This window comes from Bombus terrestris, chromosome 17, assembly GCF_910591885.1.
Source record: "Bombus terrestris chromosome 17, iyBomTerr1.2, whole genome shotgun sequence".
Taxonomy (NCBI): domain Eukaryota; kingdom Metazoa; phylum Arthropoda; class Insecta; order Hymenoptera; family Apidae; genus Bombus; species Bombus terrestris.
Window position 1 is genome coordinate 7,921,689 of NC_063285.1, and position 18,520 is coordinate 7,940,208.

Consider the following 18,520-nt stretch of genomic DNA (forward strand, 5'->3'; position numbering starts at 1 on the left):
CGACTATTTCAGTATTGATTATGATACATTTTTAATTACGGTTAAACTTGTCGCTACTGGTGTGAGAGACTGTAAAATTGATTCGAAACAGTATTTTACAGAGACTGATGAAACCGACGAGTTAGATATTTATATAATTAAAAGTTATTCCTGTTTCTGATTTTTCTTTGCGAATATGTTAACTGTGCTTGAGCAGCGCTGGGTCAAATTTATCGGAAAAATATTTGAAATAGGATTTTAAGTTGTTGTTGGTCTACAGTACGAATAAAATATTTTAATATTTATTAAAGAAATATGTAGTAAAGAATAAACTATCTTTCTTTTCACAATGTGGTATATAAAATAAAGTATCTTATCTTTGTATTGTAGATTGAGTTTAAAATGTTTCTTAACAATGAATATTGATTAAGCAGAAGGTTAATATACGGATGCGAGAATCCAAAATATTTACAAATTAAATTCATGTTCTTTTTAACCCTGATGCATTCTCCGGGTCTCTTTATTCTTACTGCTCTCCTTTTTTTTCTCTCAGAACTTCTGTGTTCTTTAAACATATAGAGCAAAATGTTATCTGACTATAGAAACCGATACGTTTGAGAAAAAGACGTGCGATTATAGAAAATTTTGGGAACGCACTGATTCAAAATTATATTATAAGACGGTAATATGACCCGCGTAGGAAAGCTGCGAAAGAAATAGCAGAGAGTGTTATGAATACATCGGAACATTTCAAAGAGAAAATAAGAAGTCCTAAAAATTTCACTAATGCCAAAATTTTGTTTACAGAATAGTACCGGTTCTTTGCAATGAAAGTGTGTAGGACTGGTAAATAGGATATTTGGCCGTGATATTTACTGGATGTTATTGCTTGTTGTCGTAACCGTCGAATATATTTAAAAATGATAAATACATATACAGATTATATTCGCTGAGTCGCTCGTACACAGTATAAATCGCAAAGTAAAATTACTAATTAATACTCAGTAAATGCTCGCTAGATAATCGTCGATAACTCGGTAGATAACTTGTGATAACACTTAGATAGCTCGTCGATACAGAAAGATACTCGTAGATGCTGATAGATACCAAACTCTTTTCTATTTGGGTTTCTGTTGGGTTTCTTACTGGCTGGGAGGGAGTCGGAAAATTCAAATTCGAATTCGTCTTCGTTCGACCGTTACACGTAACGGCGACGCTGTTTTTGGCCAGTGTCTGAACCGTTCGCGGAGAGACGCGATCGCGAGATAACGCGTCAACAAGAGTTGTAAATTCTCGTTACGATTAAACAATCGACGCCACGAACTGATTGATCCCCTATTTCTATTAAGAGAATAGAGATGGTTGGAATGAGTGCATACGGAAAACTACACTGGATTTGTTAACAAAAGTTTAATAATAAATCAAGAAGCAACAATTTCAGTCAACGATTAACAATGAACAATTAAGACGAAAATATAACAATTAAGGTTTTGTTAGTGGTTTGCTTATAACGAGACCTGTCGTACTTCGCAGCTTGAGATGGACTAACTGATGCTTTTGTTCGAAACCACGGAGTCTTTCCTTTGTTGCCCCTCAATATCCCTACTACATATGTGTTTATTAGATCTACCGCGGCGGTCGCCGCGTATACGTTCTTCTGAGAATTCGGCGAAAGAAACTTAGATATATCGATGATAGTGTCGCGTAAAATAAAAAGAAATTTAAAAGAAAGAAGAAAACTTTATTTTTTCCTCCTTTATACATTTATAATACACTTCTGAGCTCCAGCCGTGACTTTCCAAGACTGAAGCTCTTACAATTTGGCTTTCGGTGGGATCTGTTTCTTCTTTGTTTGTCATCCCTTAATATCCCCACTACCCTGTAGGCGTACGAGACCGTTGCCACGCTTCTAGAACATTCGGTGGAAGGACCGTTAGGATACAGATGACTCATTAGCCACTTCGGCGATATATATTGTCGCCAAGGCCGCCACATCTTTATCTCCATTGTCGGTCCATCGGATTCGAAGTATGCCGGTCGTGACACCATCCTGCCCGCGATGTGTGTGTGTTCTGGTCTCTGACGTGATTTACGTTACAATAGATTGGACACGTCAGTATTGCGCTTTGACGGCATAGCTCTTTGTGTCGCGAAGCCGTGGAAAGTTTCGTGGACGAGTACCGCGACATTAGTATTTTGCTGTTGGTAATTATACGTAATCCAGTGAAACTGAATAGTTTCGAAATTGAAGTAGGTGAGAAAATTAGAGTATTATGATGGTGCAGGACGAAAGGGCCTGATTTCCTATACAAAAATATGTCGACGATGAAGTAACAAGTTTTGACTCAAGACTTGGTTTTCTAGAAAATCAATTATGAAGTTCCGTCCACTTGATTCGCTACTTTTTAAGTATACGCGTACGTACATGACGAAACTTCACAATTCATTGTCTGGGAAACGAAGTCAGAATAGATTTTATATATCTGAATGCACGTCTAAAAATACCATTTTCTCTCATACATACACGTATGTTTTCTTCAATATTTTCTCTATTCGATAACATGAAATAACAAAACTGACTACTTCAGCCAACGCTCATACCGCGTTGAAAATACTCGTTCTCGTCCGATCACGAAAGTCAAGCAGCGCTGGGCACGGGTAGTACTTAGATGGGTGACCGCTTGGGAACTCCGTGTGGTGTTGGCTTTTTTTACTTTTCTTAACACTTAGCCAACCGAACGGGCAGATTTCCCTTTTTTACTTTAGCAACGCGTTTTTGTTGTTGTTGTTGTTGTTATTATCAATTATTATTTACCTGGAATTGTTCCCAATTAATTGCGACCCTTTTTCTGCTTTTATAAAGTGCAGTATGGAATAAAATGCACCAATTTAGTGGTTTTAAAATTTATTAAAATGTTACGCCATCAGCTATGGCTAAATAAAGATATAGTCGAACGATATCACGCTATAAAAAAACATTAAAATACATTATGAATTTTTAACTTCACTTTTAAGTTGTGTCATTTATCTTTAGTCATTTTTAATGTTCTTAATTTTACCTATATCTTTTTATGGCTTAAATATATAATATTAATTTGATGTTTTGTATAAACAATATGTGAAATCGTTAAACGAAATCATTACCGCAAAATATAATTGACTATTTAAATAATTTTTATACTTCTTTGTTTTTCAAGTGTTGGTGAATATTAGTCCTCCTTACGTAGGAAAATGCACGGTTGATAGCATGTAGGTTGGTCTGTGTTGGGCGCGGTGGACAGAGAAGCGTATTGCTCGCTCGGGCGTGTGCGGTTGGCTAAGTGTTTATAAGCTATGATCGTATAGATCAAGAGAATATCTTTGTAGCATTAAACGATTGTCACCATACGTCGTATCATTGTCGCATACATGCTTATGTCACGTAAAAATAAAAAGAAATTTTATTAGGAAGGAGAACACTTTATTCTTATTTCGTTTATACAAGTATAAGACACTTCTGAGCTCTAGGCGTGACCGTTCGAGACTGAGGCTCTTACAATATTTTTTACTTTCGGTGACATCTGTTTCTTCTTTTGTTTTTCATCCTTCATCATCCCCACCACCCTGCAGGCGCACGCGACCTCTGCCACGCTTCCAGAACATTCGGTGGAAGGACCGTTAGGACACAGATGAACCCTCAGGCACTCCGGCAATATACATTGTCGCCAAGGTGGCCATGTGTAATGTTCAAGTATCGGCTGTCTGGAGAATGTTTAGAAGTGGTCGCCTAAGGTGACATCAGGGCAAAAGAGTTTGGGGTTACAGTGTCCTGGTCTCTGACGTGATTTACGTTACATACCCCCCTCCTTAGATTGATTTTGGTCCTCCAAAATCTTAGTGTTTCTTCAGGATTGTTTTATGGACTAAATGGTTAAAAGTGTGTTTTCTTCTTTGTCTTAATCAACAAAAGAAAACAAAAACAAAATGCATAACAGCTACTTATGGAGAAGATGAAGACCGTCCTGGAAAATAAGGTTTAATACGATTACCATGTATTTTCCTAATCGAGTCATTCACCATTATTTCGTAATAAGGGGTTTTTACTTTTTCAATGGTGTATGGCCCTAGCCATTCAGTATCTAACTTGTGTTTTTTATGATCATTATGAACTAATATCAAATCTCCTTCTCTAAAAATGGATTGAGGTTTAATAATTTTTTTTCTTTGATCTCTTTGGTATCTTTGTTTACTCTTCATTAGAGTTTCCCTGGCTTTAAGTAGCTTGGCATCCCATTCTCGTTTCCTGAAGCTGACCTCATCAGCGTATGTTCTTTGCGGATTTTGGGATATGGTAGATGGGAGATTGGCCTTGTGTCCAAATGTTAGTTCGAAAGGGGTATATCCAGTGGCATCATGAACCATAGTGTTATATGCTAGACACACAAAATTTAGGTTTTGATCCCATTCTGTTTCATTATCGTTTTGTATAGCTTTTAACGTGTCGGATATTACAGCATGTGTTTGTTCTAGGCTTCCGTTGGATTGTGGATGGAATGAGGTGGTTTTTATGTGTTTGATCTTAAATGCTTCTTCGTATCGTTGCATTAGCTCGCTAATGAAACTTTGTCCTCTGTCAGTTAATATACGTTTCGGTGCGGAGAATATATAAATGTAATGATTCAGTAAAGCATTCCAGATTGATTGGGTCTGTTGTGTTTTTAGGGGCACAAGTATTAAATATTTGGTTAGTTCATCGTGTATAGAGAGAATGTATTGGTTTCCTATCTTGGTCTTTTTCAACGGGCCTATCACATCCATAGCGATTTTGTCGTTAGATTCTAACAGGGTGTCGGTTATCTGTGGTTCCTCCTTTCCTCTTATCCGAGTAGTCTTTGATGTTTGACATGTCGTGCAAGTTCCTATTCTGCCTTTTATTCTGTCTATTAGATGTGGGATATCATATTTGCCTCGGATTCTGTCGTACGTCTTTTGTATTCCGGGATGTCCTACCAAGTCATGATTTTCTTTTAGTACTTGTTCTATTTCCTCTTCGCTTAAACTCTGTATTGGTTCGTAAGCAAATTCTATGTCGTCGCGTTGGTCATTGAAAAATAAAAGAAATCTTTTTATGTGTGCTTTGTCTTGTGCGTTTAAGTTATTGTCTCCTATTCCTATCTTTCTATTTGTTTTAAGTATGTCTGATATTTTCTGTAACCATACGGTTTCGTCATATGGGCCCAGATATGGTTTTGTTAATTGGAAAAAGTTGTCTTTGTTAGATGTTAGTTTCAATAATTTTGGTATTTCTTCTGATTTTTCCCAGTCTCTGAATTGTCTTAATAAAACGTCAGTTTGTGTTATCGCGTGTACTCTAGATAGGGTGGCAGCGGCTACGTTTTCCTTTCCTTTTACGTATTCTATATCGTATTCGTATTCCTCTAATCTCAATCTCCATCGAATCAATCGACTAGAGGGGTCCTTGCAGTTGTGCAGCCATTTAAGGGCTTGGTGGTCTGTTTGAATTTTGAATTTGCGGCCTAATAAATATTGCCTAAATCTTCTAACTGCCCAAACGATGGCCAATAATTCTTTTTCCGTCGTAGTATAATTTCGTTCAGGGGGGTTTAATGTCCTTGAAATGAAGCAACAAGGGTGTCCATCTTGTGAAAGGATGGCTCCTAGACCTTCATTACTGGCGTCCGTTGTTAACGTAAATGTTTTCGTATAGTCGGGGTATTTTAGTACCGGTGCTTGGCATAGTCTTTCTTTTAATGTATCGAAGCTAAGTTGTGTTTTGTCAGTCCAGTGGAATTGTATGTCTTTCTTAGTTAGTTCCGTTAACGGTTTGGCAATTTTCGAGAAATTCCTAATAAATTTTCTATAGTATCCGGCTAACCCAAGGAACGATTTTACATCCGTAGGATTTTTGGGTAGTTTGAAGTTCTTTACTGCTTCTATCTTTTCAGGGTTAGGTTTTACTCCGTTTGCTGTCACTAAGTGTCCTAAATATTCCAATTCGGGTTTTAGGAATTCACATTTATCCGGTTGTACTTTTAGACCTACTTCCCTGAGTCTTTGGAGTATAATGGCTAAGTTTTTATTATGTTCCTCTATCGATTGCCCGAATATAATGATATCATCGAGATAGACGAAACAATGATTATTAATTAAACCTCTTAACGCGGTGTCCATCATTCTTTGAAAGGTAGCGGGTGCGTTCTTGAGCCCGAATGGCATTCTGTTATAGTGGAAGTGTCCTTGTGGTGTGCTAAATGCAGTGTACTTCCTCGAATTCTCATCCATGGGTATTTGGTGGAATCCCGAGGATAAGTCTAAAGCGGAGAAATATTTTGCGTTCCCTAGTTGCGATAGTATATCGTCAATGTCGGGTAATGGATATGCGTCTTGGTCCGTTAATTCGTTTAACTTCCGAAAGTCAATCACTATTCGCCACTTTTGTTTCCCCGACGCGTCGATTTTCTTTGGGACGACCCAGACGGGAGAGTTATAGGGAGAGTCGGAGGGTTCTATAATCTTTTTGTCTAACATTTCCGTCATTTGTTTGTTTATTTCGATTTTATGGTATTCGGGAGGACGGTAGGATTTTACGTTGATGATTTTATCTTCTTTCAATGTAATGGAATGTTTAGCAAGAGATGTACACGGTAATGTTTCACTGTCTAAATTAAATACATCCATGTAATAGAGAAGAATCTTTTCTATAGGTTCTCTGAGAGGTTTTTCTATGTGCGATAGTCGAATCGAAGATTTGAATTTTTGGATTTGATCTATGGTATTTGTATTTTCGATAATGTTAGAAACTTGAATTGAGGACTTACCACCATTGATAAAGCACACTGGCGTTGGCTTCCCTTCGAGGTATACAATTTTTTGAATGGTTTCTCCTGGTGCAAGGGTTGGTTCTTGTTGCAGCAGAAGGGTGTTGTTATCTAATTTCAATGTTTCGTTGGAGAGTTCGAATCGATATTGATTCAAACCGGGTAAGCCTAATACGCCATCTTCTATAATTGGGAAATCGTCATCTATTAAAGAGAAGTCTATCTTTTTGTCGAACAAATTCAATTTGACTTTGGAATTAGATTCGTATTCGGAATGTCCCATGGAGAATTTCTTTGTGTCTGGTATTGTTGTCTTTCCTGGGTAGCATCTTTGTTTAAGCAAGTTGATTCCTGCCCCGGAGTCAACGAGAAATCGCAATCCTGGTCGTCCTGGTAATTGTAATAGTATTGTGGGTAATCTTCCTGAGGTAGCATTGTTAATTCTGATTGTTCTTGAACGTGGTTTATTCCTGGAGGGGCTTTTCTTTGAGGCGGTATCGGAAAATTTTGGCATTGATTTGGAAGGTGTCCCAATCGATTGCATTTGGGACATTTCGCTTGCGTCCTTTCGCTTAATGGTCTGTTTCCAAACTTCGTAAAATTGTTCGTTCTTGGTAGAATATTTTGTGTGAGTGGAGTTTTATTATTTGTGTTACCTGTAATAGCGAGGCGATTGTCTACTGGATGAGAAGCCTGGTTACGATAAAATGGCGGGGCGGTTGTTTGTCGCGTCATTTGTCTGCGAGAGCTGTGCTCGCGAAAGTATCTTTCCATATTCATTGCTTTCCTTTCTGCTTCGATGAGATTTGGGGGGAGATTAGCCATTAGCGCCTGCCCTATTTCTGGACGAAGGCCTCTTACATAGTCGGTCACAGAGTCCATGTATAGTTGCTCGTTCATCACCCGTCGAGTTAGTTCGTCTCTATACTCGTTAGTAATGCTGTGTTGGAGTTTGTTAAAAACGCTTCGAAATCTGATGTTATAGTTTTGCACGCTCTCAGTTAATCCTTGCCTCATTCCTCTTAATTCGTCCTGTTGTTCTCTCACTGATACTTGCGCAGCTACATTACGTCTCAATGCTTCATACAGAGATTCGAATTCGGTAATACGAATATTGCGGATTGCCATTGCGGCTTTTCCTACAATCTTCTCTATTTTAATCATTTTTAGTAATAGTGTTGGTTCGCTACACATCATTCTTACTTCTTGTATTTCATGAATAAAATCCTCCACGTCTATATCATCCTTTCCGTTTAATATCGGAATGCATTTTAATGCACTCTCAGCTTTTAGCTCTGGTTGCGTATATTGTTCAGGAAAAGTCCTTTCCCAGGATGGTTGAGGTGGTGTTTGAAGTAATGGGCGAGGTTCTCGAAGGACCGATTGATCTTTAGCGGTGTGGGTTACTTCGTCTACGGTTATTAGGGAACTGGCCTCCGATACATTTCCCGTTTTTGTGTTTGCTACAACTTCATCCATACGCAGTGTAAGCATACTCATTTGTTGGGTCAGTCTCTCATTTTGCTTCTGCATTGCATCAAGCAAAGCTTTAACTGTTGAGTCTATTCCGCTGTTAGTTAAAGCGGCGCTAACAGTTTCGGTTTTGTCTTCTCGTGGCGTTGCCATTGTTATACTAATTGTGCTGTCTGTTCTCGATCTGTATTTGACAAAAGAATCCAGGGCTTGCTCACCTTGATCGTTTAACCCGTAGGAAAGGTTCCGTTGCGGTGTTCCTTTGTCGAAACGTCGAAAGTGTCTGCTCTGTTACAGTGGTCCACTGATCCTCAATCTTCAAAGTTGACCGTAGCCCGAAATGCGTAATTTCGTTTTCTTGAAGTTGATGGATCCTGGCACGGATCGCCAAAATGTCACGTAAAAATAAAAAGAAATTTTATTAGGAAGGAGAACACTTTATTCTTATTTCGTTTATACAAGTATAAGACACTTCTGAGCTCTAGGCGTGACCGTTCGAGACTGAGGCTCTTACAATATTTTTTACTTTCGGTGACATCTGTTTCTTCTTTTGTTTTTCATCCTTCATCATCCCCACCACCCTGCAGGCGCACGCGACCTCTGCCACGCTTCCAGAACATTCGGTGGAAGGACCGTTAGGACACAGATGAACCCTCAGGCACTCCGGCAATATACATTGTCGCCAAGGTGGCCATGTGTAATGTTCAAGTATCGGCTGTCTGGAGAATGTTTAGAAGTGGTCGCCTAAGGTGACATCAGGGCAAAAGAGTTTGGGGTTACAGTGTCCTGGTCTCTGACGTGATTTACGTTACACTTACTTATATGTCGGAGATGGAGAGACACCAGAGCCTTCCCGTTGAAACCGGGGAAAAAACCCCTAATATTGTAATTTGGATTCTACCATAGCCATAGTTTAGCAATCACCGTCCTTCATCCCGATTGTATTTGTCTGAAATCTATGAGAATGAGTTTGGGTTCGAGGTGACAACCAGTCGCCGAACGTAGCCGCGGTCAAGGGACGAACGTTTTGTCTAATAAAGTTATGGAAAAAGTCTATAGCCCTCCATAAAAAGAAATAGTTGTAGCGGCACTCGACAGTAAACATTCTAACGGTTTCTGTCCCGTGGCCCGTCATACGCAGACCCTATTCTTTGGGTAGGTTGATTGCCGGTTGTCGAGACATATTCGCAAAATATCTTCAGCCAGCCTGATGACCTGTCATAAACCTTAAGCCTTAATTAACGAAAATAGGCAAACAGTCTTTTCCGCGAATGACACTTCCGAAGACTGACCAATTAACAATAACGGCAATTTCCCTCACTCTTCGAACGAAGACTTTTCTCCACGAATATAAAAGACCTGGTGCCGCGAGAGAGCAGGACAGTTTTTCCTAAACAGCGTCACCGTGAGGGTTTCGAGTACGATCTTATCGACTGAGGTATCATTTCGACAGAGTGCTTACTCCACGTGCTAACTGTGAGTACAACCTAGACGTTGCCGACGAGTAAAGAGTAAACAGTCCCGTTGACCGCGGATTCGTTATCGAATCTAAGACCATTGTCATTAGGGTCGCGAGTGTCTAACCGTCGCAGTTATTTGTCAAATCTCTCATCTCCGTACTTGTGCCATTAAACTCTGGATCGTACCTTAACAATGGCTAATACTGGTGAAGATTCATTACACGCCCACACCTCCAATCCTACCGACAACCCGACATATATATTGCTTTGTTTATATTTTCCAACAATGTTACATGCATTCTCTGCGCGTGCTGAAAATGAAGTCGAAAATGTAAAATGACATTTTTCGTTTTGTTTTTGCGAAAATCAATTATGAAATCGCTCCTACTTAATTTCACAGTCCACTCTCTTGAAAACAAAGCCAGGCAAGGTTTCACATATCTTTTTTGTCCTACAACATAATTGTATGTTTTGTAAATATTTTTTATTCAATAATATTTAATAACAAAATTGATTACTTCAACCAACGCTCATACCAAGCTGAATGCACTCTTTCTCGTCAGTGTTGTGAACCTCCCAGCAGGTCGGATCTCACTGGCCAAAAATACCAGGCGTAAGACTTGTTAATGAGTTTGCCAATTTATGCAGTGATATTAAATAACGAAAAGTGATGAATAATGCTCACTATAAAAACAATCAAGAATATAAGAGAAGGAAAGAAGATAGAATGAAAGAAGCAACCAAAAAGAAAATACTACAAAAATGGATATTTGAATTTGAATGAACTTTCGACCGTTTGCGTGGAGACGCGATTTCGAAGAAGCGCGCCAACGGGAGTCGTAAATTTCCGTTACGATTTAACTAATCCACGCCACGAATCGTTCGATCTTTTATTTCGATTCAGATAATAAGGATAGTTGAATGAAAATAACGCTGATATTAACAGGTTAATATATATTTTCAACGATCCAACAACTTCAATGAGATGCAAGGTTACGTATATGGAATGACAAACTACGAATGAGTACGACCCGAGACTCGTTTCGTGTTGGCGACTGTGATGATGTATCTTCTGTCGATTGGCTGTCTTCGACTGGGCGATTCTGCTGACTTGTCTTCCGACTCTTGCTGTTCCTTGAACTGTGTTTTAACTCGAGCTGGTGTTAACTGTTACTCGTGAGACTTGATTGTTACTTGAATGGTACTGTTTGTGACAAGTCTAGTGATCCAGTATAGAGATGAAGTCGAGAGCACAAGTGTAAAGACGAAGTCTACGGCACAAGTTGACTGTTCCGTAGTCGTGAGAACAAGTATAGAGATGAAGTGACTGCTCTGTATTTGTGAGAACAAGTAAAGTTCGTTTTTGTGTGATTACGGAGGAAAATTCTGAGTGAGCGAAGAGATGAAGAGATGAAGAAAGCGGATTTGTTGCTCACACTTTTCGTTTGGAAAGTTTACAAGAAACTTTGCGAAAATATCAACAAATGCAACGAGTCAAATACGAACGCGTTGCTCAAATGAGCCGCAAATTCATCCCGTGGTTAAAGTTCTCAGACATCCTAAAACAAGGAATAAGCCGGAGCCATGTCACCGAAAACCAACCACATCAAACAAATTTATTACTGCGCGTAATTGAAAATCCAAACCCAATTAAAACGTAACCCAATAGAACGTAACAAACTTATCAAGGACTTCAAAGAAGCATATTCAAAGCCCTAAATGAACAACAAACACAATTAAACGAACTAAAACAATCATTAAAAACGCACGAAGAAAGGATTGACCCTTGTCCAAAAGGAGGCTCCTGCCCAGCCATATGGCTTGGAGACGCACAATTCCAATTCCTTAATTTACGGGCAATTAACACGCTCAAAATCATAGACTACGATTGCGACCATAATGCTCTCGTATTCCAGATGAACAAAAATACACCAGATTTCGTAATCCTAGAAACACGGAGTGACGGTCCCAGGTACAAGTGCAAAGATAATACACTAGGAAAAATTACAAAATCAGCTCGAAAAGAACTGCGTCCTGAACACCCGCAACAAGGTCAATCTAACAAAGAGGCAAATCGACTCATTTATAGAGGAAGTAGAAAAACACGTACAAACCGTCCTTCAAGAATTCGTACTAAAAATAAATCAAAAGTCGGCTTTCGAGCCCTATATCTATAATAAAAGAAAATTACGAGACAAAAGCTCCATGCCATCCAACATAAACAATCTAAAATAAAACTATTCCTACGATAAAAGAGAAGATTTAGAATTATTAAAGTACCTTTTGCACAAAATACAGTTGCGCAAAAAGGACTCTGTTGGCATGTCCCACAGGGAAATCAAATTTTTACATCAAAAAAGCCAAACTCTATCCCATCTCTCAAACTGCCTTCGGACGAGAACGATTCCATTCAGCACGGTATAAGCGTTAGTTGAAATAAGTGATTTTCTTATTTGCTTTTAGCGTACAAGAAAAGAATATTTGAAATATATAAGTGTATTTTCGAGCTATCGCGGGGAGGCGCGGTCGTTAGAATACGCGCCAACGGGAGTCGTAAATTCCCGTTACGATTAAAATGATCGACACCACGAATAGTTCGATCCCCGTATTTCGATTAAGATAATAGGGGTGATTCAGGTATGATAACACTGTGACTCACAGAGTTAAAATTTATATTTCCAACAACTAGTCTACACGATTGAAAAGATATAAACAATTAACAACTTTATCGCACGCAGATAATGTAAATGTATACAGTATCGAGCAAGGCTCTTACACTTGAAGTTAGTCTCTTGGTGGACGTAGCACGATATGATACTTAACAGAATAAGCGAATGTTTGGCAATGTGTAATGTTCGACGCGTCACAAGGAACTGATCGACTTTGGATGATTTCTTTGTCTCATCTTTAAGACGACCCCCACGATCCTTAGGTCACGCCACCGTTCGCGCCTATGATCACGTATGTCTGTTCTTGCGTGGAAAACGTAACGGACCAAATTCGACGTTTCGAGAACTCGCTGCTTGGCAACAGCTATGCGCTCGTCGATACATTGTATATGATCCGGCGGTCAGATAAGACGATCTGACTGAGACATTGTAGGGCCGCGAGTGACGGTTAGAAAATACAGCCTGTGTTAAGCCTCGTGGCGTAACATCCTCCCCCCGTTGAGAGGGTACCGATCAAATGATATGGTGTGGAGTCAGTTGCGTCGCTGGCGAATCTCCTTGGCTCCGTGTGGGTGGTCGGACTCGTCTGGATCTGGGTGAATGGGTAAGGGGACCAGTCTTTTGACGCCACGATCCAGGGTAGTTGTTGCCGTCTGCACGGTGGCGGTCCGTATGATTCCGTCGACTCCTGGATGGACCTTGATCACGCGGCCCAAAGGCCATTGCATGGATGGTACGTTATCCTCCCTGAGAACTACTACGGTGCCTTCTCGGATATCATGTTTGCCCTTATCCCATTTATTGCGGCGGGTTAGCTCGTTGAGGTACTCTCGATGCCATCTGCTCTAGAACTGCTGTTTGATCTGGTGGATGCGCTGCCAACTTGATAGCCGCCCTGATGGAACTGTCCTGAAATCACGCTCCCGTAAATTCGTGAGTGTGTCACCGATTAGAAAATGACCGGGAGTGAGGACAGGGGGATCTTTCGGATCGGATGATATGTGAGTCAGTGGGCGTGAATTAAGGATGGCTTCAATTTCAACCACAAGAGTATGAAGGTGCTCAAAGGTCAAGAGTTCCGTGCCGACGACGCGGATGAGATGGCGCTTGAAGGATTTCACCGCGGCTTCCCATAAACCGCCAAAGTGTGGTGAGTTTGGAGGGTTGAAACGCCATTGGATCTGTCGGTCGGCGAGAAAAGTCTGTACCCTCTCCTTGTGGTCGTCAGACTGCAATAGGGTCCGGAGTTCTTGCAGCTCCCGGTTGGCCCCGACGAAATTGGTGCCATTGTCGGTAAGGATGGTTGCGCAATGTCCTCGCCGCGAAATGAATCGACGTAAGGCGGCTAGGAAAGCGTCGGTGGTTAGATCGCTGACTAGCTCTATGTGGACAGCCTTGGTTGCTAGACAAACGAATATGGCAGCGTATATTTTTATTTTACGTCGGTTGCGATCCCTCCTCTCCTTGATGTAGAATGGGCCGCAGTAGTCGATTCCGACGTTCGTAAACGGACGCGATTCGGTAATGCGCGCCTCTGGCAAATCACCCATCAAATATTCCACTGGCGGCGGGTTGGCTCTGCAGCAGCGGACGCACCTTTTAATGGTACGCCACACTTGGCTACGACCGTCGATCGGCCAATAGCGCAATCTTACCGCGTACAGGGTAGCTTGTGTCCCGGTGTGGTGGTTTTTCCGATGCTCCTGGTCTATGATGAGCTCTGTAACAGATGCTTTGGGCAATATAATGGGGTGTTTTTGATTGAAGGGTATAGAAGAGTTGGTTAGTCGTCCTCCGACTCGTAATATCCCATCTTCGTCGAGGAAGGGATTTAATGGCTGTAGTTTTCCTCCGACGTCCCTGCTTCGATCTTTCTGTAGTGTCCGAATTTCCGTCGCAAAATGACCGGATTGTATGATTTTGATCACCCTGTTGTGAGCCCTGGTTAATTCGTCTGTTGTTAGATGGGCAGCTAGGTGTTGTTTATGTTTCCATCGAAGACACCAAGCGACGACTCTGATTAGTCTGGTCCAGGACGAGTATCGGTGGAGGAGGGGGTTATCGTTGTTATTCGTCGTTAGACAGATCGTTTTTTTCTGTTCCGGGATGTCCCCCGACGGTGTAAGGATCCAGATCGGCCAGTTCTCCGGCTGCTGCTTGAGCCATTCGGGTCCGTGTTTCCAGATGTTTGGACGCAGGAATTCCTTGGGAGCCTGCCCTCGGGAGATCAGATCCGCTGGGTTGTCATCCGTAGGCACATGCCGCCAATCGGCGATGTTGGTTTTCGCTTGGATCTCGGCCACGCGGTTCGCTACGAATGTTTTTAATGTATGTGGCGAGGACTTGATCCACTGGAGCACGATAGTCGAATCTGTCCAATAAACTATTCGAGAAACGTCTATAGTGAGGGAAGTCTTTACCATGGACATTAGCGAGGTGAGGAGCAATGCTCCGCTTAATTCGAGTCTTGGGATTGTCAGGGATTTTAGCGGCGCGACCTTTGATCGCGCGGTGAGTAATTGGGTTTCGATACGTCCATCCGAGCTGCGACTGCGCAGATATATACATGCCCCGTATGCCTTTTCACTGGCGTCGCAAAAACCGTGTAGTTCTATCTGAGTAGCTGCCTTGACCACCGTTTTGCGAGGAAATCGAGTATCACTAAGCAAGGGTAGTTGGATATAGTATCGGTCCCATTCTGTATGCAACTCGGATGGCAAGGATTCATCCCAGTCTAGTTTTAATGCCCAGACGCGTTGAAGCAATATTTTGGCTCTGACAATCACTGGCGCGAGCAATCCTAGTGGATCATAAATTCGGGCTATCACCGAACTTATTGATCGCTTTGTGACACGGGTGATGGTCGCTGTGGGTGCAACTGAGTATAGTATTGTGTCATCCTGGGAATTCCAATAGATACCTAGAGTTTTCAATGTCTGTGACTCACCCAATTGTAGTGTTCGATTTGTATCTTTCTCGGATAGTCCACGCAGTATGTCCTTATCGTTAGATGCCCATTCACGGATGTTTAAGCCGCCCGATCTGAGAAGGTCCGTGAGTTCGTGTCGTACCGCTATTAACTCTTCCTTTGTATCGGCCCCGGTGAGGGCGTCGTCGACATAGAAATCACGCTGTACAACCGATGACGCTCGCGGAAATCGATCTCCTTCGTCTTCTGCTAGTTGTTTCAGGCAGCGGAGTGCTAAATATGGGGCAGCTGATAGTCCGAAGGTCACGGTGTTGAGCTGATAAGTATCGATTTCCCCGTTGGAATTGCGCCATAGAATCAGCTGATATTTACGATCGTCTGGGCGTACGAGAATTTGTCGATACATCTTCTCGATGTCACCCGTTAGGACATACTGGTGTGATCGGAATCTCAGCAGAATTTCAACCAGATCTTCTTGGAGTTTGGGTCCGGTATGCAGAGTGTCGTTGAGAGAAACTCCGGTGGTGCTGATTGCTGATCCATCGAACACTACCCGGAGTTTAGTGGTGTTGCTCGATTCCTTTATCACGCCGTGATGCGGCAAATAGTAACCATTATTTGAGGGCTGAGTGTGCGGAATCTTGGTCATATGACCTAAGTCTAAATATTCTTGGATCACCGTGTTGTACGCGGCTTCGAATTGCTTATCGCGTTGGAACCGGCGAGAAAGAGCGGCGAGTCTACTCATTGCAACGGACTTTGATGTCCCAAGTGTGGGAAGCTTCTCGTTGAAGGGCAGGGCGACGATATATCGCCCTTCCTTGTTGCGTCGGACATGGTTACGGAAATGTTCTTCGCACTGTAATTCCGATTCTGATAAATGTGTAGTGGATGGTCCCTCGTCGATTTCCCAGAATCGCGAGAGATCCGTTTGTAGATCGGCTGTGGTAATGTGAAACGAATGTGTGCCCGATTGCGTGGATGGGCTCCCCCCGATAACCCAACCGAAGCGAGTTTTTTGCAAACATAACTCAGTATCGATGGATTGTGGTATTTTAATCTGCCCGACACATAATGAGGCTAACGTTGGTCCCGAGCTTAGTAATATTTCGATAGGGCTTGGTATGTGAAATGTTGGATCGGCTAATTTTAGATTTTTGGGTATCTGGAGAGCGGACCGATCGATTGGATGGTCTGGGACTGCCGATGATATTGTTGGGATTACTAAAAACGTTGCTGTGCGTTCATATTTGCCATCCGTAGAAACAATGGTGGTCGTTAGTTGGCTCCTTGCGATAGTGGTTAAGTCGTCGAGGGCTCCGATTGGGACCGAACATCTCTTTCGTTTTATACCGAGGGAGTTTGCGAATTTCTCAGTCATGAAATTCATACTAGAGCCAGTATCTAGCAGTGCTCTGGCTCGAATTGGAGATGCCCTCTTGTCTAGCACATCGATCTGTGTTGTGACCAGCAGATCATGATGCGGCGTAACGTCTAGAGATATATGTGTCGTTTCGGTCCCTTCCTTTGCGGCCCGTTTGTCTAGTCAGTTTTGACCTGGGTGGGTTTTGGACGCGGATTCTGGGACATTACCCTTGGTCCGTGATGCGCGTGACTCATACGAAGTGTGAGCTTTCGTATCGCTTGGGGCCGAAGGTGTAGGGTTATTTGAATGTTTGGCGGGTCGTCTCGAATGGTGGACCGAACGCGGCTTCGATGATCCGGATGGCGATTGTCCATGAGAGGATCGTTTGTACGATGAACGACCTCCCGACGATCGACCGCTTGATGAACGACTGTCTGACCACGACCGACCGCTCGATGAACGATTGCCCGACGCCCGACCGCTCGATGAACAACTATCCGACGACTGAATGCTTGGCGACCGACCCTTTGACGACCGACCGCAGGACGACCGAGGATTTTCTTGTATTTGTTCTCGATGTAGGTACGTATGATGTCGTCGCCCGCAGATATGACACGAACGCGCGGTGCACTGTGTTATCGAATGTCCGTTGCCTAGACAGTTTGTACACAGCGATGCCATTTTTACGAGTTGAAGACGTTCTATGGTTGATTTGGCTTTGAAAACCTTACAGTCTCTGAGTTTGTGGGGTCCGTCGCAGGTCGGACACACCAGCGCCCCGCTGGTTGTGGCATAGGTTCGTCCACGTGGTAGGTTATATCGGCGACGAGGAGGTTTGGGGGGTGACTCCTTTGTTTTCGTTACTTTAGAGAGGAGCTGATTCCCGTTGGCTCGTGTTTTTAGGAATTCCATCAGCTGATGGTAGGAAGGTACTTCCTGATTTGGCAACGTACGTTGCCATTTACGCATACTGGACGCAGGCAATTTTGACGCGATCAACTCGATCAGTACTACATCTGAAGTTACCGACTGTCCTAATCTTTCGAGCGCTTTGAGATTTACGCTGATGGTTTCCATCAAATCCTCAATGGCTTCAGGAGTTTCCTTTTCTATTTCGGGATAACCGCGCATCAATTCCCAATGGCGCATACAGATCCGGAGGGGGCAATTGAATTTCTCCTTCAATGTGTTAAGCGCGATGGGGTAGTTGGCATCTGTGGGTTCCAATGATTGGATGCTCCGTGCGGCCCGTCCAGTGATAGCTGCGCGTAGATATTGAAATTTCTGGACATTTGTTAAATTTTCATTGCGATCTACCGTGGATGAGAACGTGTCATAAAAATAGGTCCAGTTCTCGAGGGCACCGTCGAACTGAGGAGCGCGGACCTCTGGTAGGGTGAGTGATGTCGGCTCGGGCTTCACGCCTGAATCGCGCGTTTTAGTTGGCGAGGGGTTTGGTGCGGGTATTTTATCAAGGAGACCTGTGAACCGTACGTCAATCTCCAGCATCTCTTGATACAACGCGGCGGCCCGACCGACTTCCCCTTCATCTAACCCTTCTAACTCGTCTTGAACCGCGACTAACTTCTTCCAGATGTCGTCGAACGCTTGACGGCAAGATACTAAGTAACCGTTGTTTACTTGACCAGACTCTTCGTATTCATCGAGTTGGCGTTTCGTGATTGTAAAGCGGTTGGCGAGGCCGCTGCGTCTCCGCCTCAATGTGCTGATCGAGTCAGGTTGAGCCATGTTTGGTGTTAATGGTAGGAACGATCTTACCTTGATCAAATGGGCGTTGATCTGAGAGTCGTTTTTTACTCGCTACA

General features: G+C 42.5%; 1 protein-coding gene and 1 non-coding gene across 2 annotated transcripts; one reads left to right on the plus strand and one right to left on the minus strand.

The window, feature by feature from the left end:
* Nucleotides 1-2,566: 2,566 nt before the first annotated feature.
* Nucleotides 2,567-2,685, plus strand: LOC125386832. The gene has a single exon (XR_007227271.1). It is a non-coding gene; the product is annotated as a 5S ribosomal RNA (ribosomal RNA).
* Nucleotides 2,686-13,197: 10,512 nt separating this feature from the next.
* On the minus strand, nt 13,198-17,843 carry LOC125386675. The gene is made up of 4 exons (XM_048413683.1): nt 17,721-17,843; nt 16,682-16,784; nt 13,608-16,270; nt 13,198-13,308 (listed from the first exon to the last, which is right to left on the minus strand). The coding sequence occupies exons 1-4, from the start codon at nt 17,841-17,843 to the stop codon at nt 13,198-13,200; spliced, it is 3,000 nt and encodes a 999-aa protein (XP_048269640.1).
* Between the last annotated feature and the right edge of the window lie 677 nt (nt 17,844-18,520).

What these genes read in the sequence shown, in the direction of transcription:
- LOC125386675 (XM_048413683.1), bottom strand. Translation starts at nt 17,843, where the DNA reads ATGCGCCATTGGGAATTGATGCGCGGTTATCCCGAAATAGAAAAGGAA. An exon ending in TCGAAAGATTAGGACAGTCG is followed by an intron (nt 16,785 to 17,720) that starts GTAACTTCAGAT and finishes GTCACAACACAG; the next exon opens with ATCGATGTGCTAGACAAGAG. An exon ending in CTGACGACCACAAGGAGAGG is followed by an intron (nt 13,309 to 13,607) that starts GTACAGACTTTT and finishes GCGTGATTTCAG; the next exon opens with GACAGTTCCATCAGGGCGGC.